The sequence below is a fragment of the Myotis brandtii genome, unplaced genomic scaffold (genome assembly GCF_000412655.1).
Source record: "Myotis brandtii unplaced genomic scaffold, ASM41265v1 scaffold583, whole genome shotgun sequence".
Taxonomy (NCBI): Eukaryota; Metazoa; Chordata; class Mammalia; order Chiroptera; family Vespertilionidae; genus Myotis; species Myotis brandtii.
This window is the reverse complement of record NW_005370191.1, coordinates 1,602,699-1,604,057: the sequence shown is the minus strand read 5'-3', so window position 1 is coordinate 1,604,057 and position 1,359 is coordinate 1,602,699. Positions and strand designations below refer to the sequence as shown.

Genomic DNA, 1,359 nt, shown 5'->3' with positions numbered 1-1,359 from the left:
GGAATGGCTGTGTCCTGAAGGCCAGAGGAAGCCAGTGGTGGGTTTTTATTAGGGGAGACAGGCATCCTGGGGTGTGGGGAGTGGAAGAGGAGGGCATGGGGGCTGGGTGATGACAAAGGCCAGGGAGGGAGAGCTGGCTTTGTGAAGTGTAGAGGAATAGTCTGCTTTCCTTTGGTTAATCCAGCCTGGCCGGTGGAGCCTCCGTTTCTCCAGGGCTCCTGTGCCTAGAACTCCAAGCTCTAGTCCAGGCAATAGTCAGGGGACCTCAGGCCCTGTGTTCATCATTCTCTCTCCTTCTCTCCTCCCTGTCCCCACCCAAGCTATGACACCTGTGGGAGCACCCCCATTTCGGGACCAGGGGAGTTGGCGTTCATGAGAAGATATAACCCCCACCACATGTTCAGCCGTCCAGCTGTGGGGGGCTCCTGAGTGGCTCCAGGGGGTTCCCATCTATCCCTCAGCCTCCTCCCTGGTCCAGGCTGCAGAGCCCGGGCCGGGAGCATGTCCTGCAGCTTCTGGACCTCAGAAATAAATGACCCTGGCACCCCTCTGTACATCTGTGTCATTGTGTACCTGGATGTTTCCCAACCCGCCGCCCCCAGATCCTCGGGGCTGGGGGTCTTAGGAGGATATAGTGCCAGGGCTGAGGCCCAGGGTCCTAGGCCAGCTAAGCCATCTAGGGCAGAGCAAGCCCCTCTTCCGGCCTCAGTGTCCCGATAGGGATCTGTAAAATGGGGATGATCACACTGCCCACTGGGCCGAGGTGAGTCCAAACCAAGGAGGTGAATGGGCTGCCCCTGCTCTGCGTGTTTGACACTTGTTCCCCTCGCCCCCAGCATCCTCCTTGGGCCCCTCTGTCCTGCTGGCCTCGCCTCCTGGCTGGAGGACTGAGGGCCCTTCACCTCCCCTTTCTCCAATTCCTGTACAAGAGCTGCAGGGTCTAAGCGTCGCCCAGCCCTGTGCTTACTCTGGGCCTGGGGGCAGGAAGTACCTGTGAGACTCAGCTCCTAGAGAAGCCTGGGCTCAGCCCACAGCAGACTCCAGCCCTGAACCCAACCCAGGCACCCAGCCTTTCCATGATCAGCTCCCCTCAGGTGGGCCCTGAGGGCTGGAGGTGACTCGAGCCAGGTTCTGCCCTCCTTGTGAAGCAGGAGAGAGGGGTATTGCCGCGCACAGTGATGGAGGGAGCACAGGCACGGAGGCGCGGAGGAGGTTTCCTAAGCAGGCGTGGCCTTGGGGAAGGGGCAGCACTGACCCAGGTGAGCACGGGAAGGGTGCCCAGGCGAGAGCAACAGCACGTGCAAAGGCCTGGGAGCAGCTGGGGACTGCCGGTGGGCAGGTGGGGGGCAGCTAGAGGGT

At 61.3% G+C, this 1,359-nt stretch overlaps 1 protein-coding gene across 1 annotated transcript in view; it reads left to right on the top strand.

Moving 5' to 3' along the window:
* LOC102251955 (uroplakin-3b-like protein) overlaps positions 1 to 554 on the top strand; it is a 4,690-nt gene extending 4,136 nt beyond the window's left edge. The window contains exon 6 of the mRNA XM_014550121.1: positions 321 to 554. Within this exon, the coding sequence (XP_014405607.1) occupies positions 321 to 429 (109 nt within the window). The 3' untranslated portion in view covers positions 430 to 554. The remainder of the gene's footprint in view (positions 1 to 320) is intronic.
* The last annotated feature ends 805 nt before the right edge of the window (positions 555 to 1,359 follow it).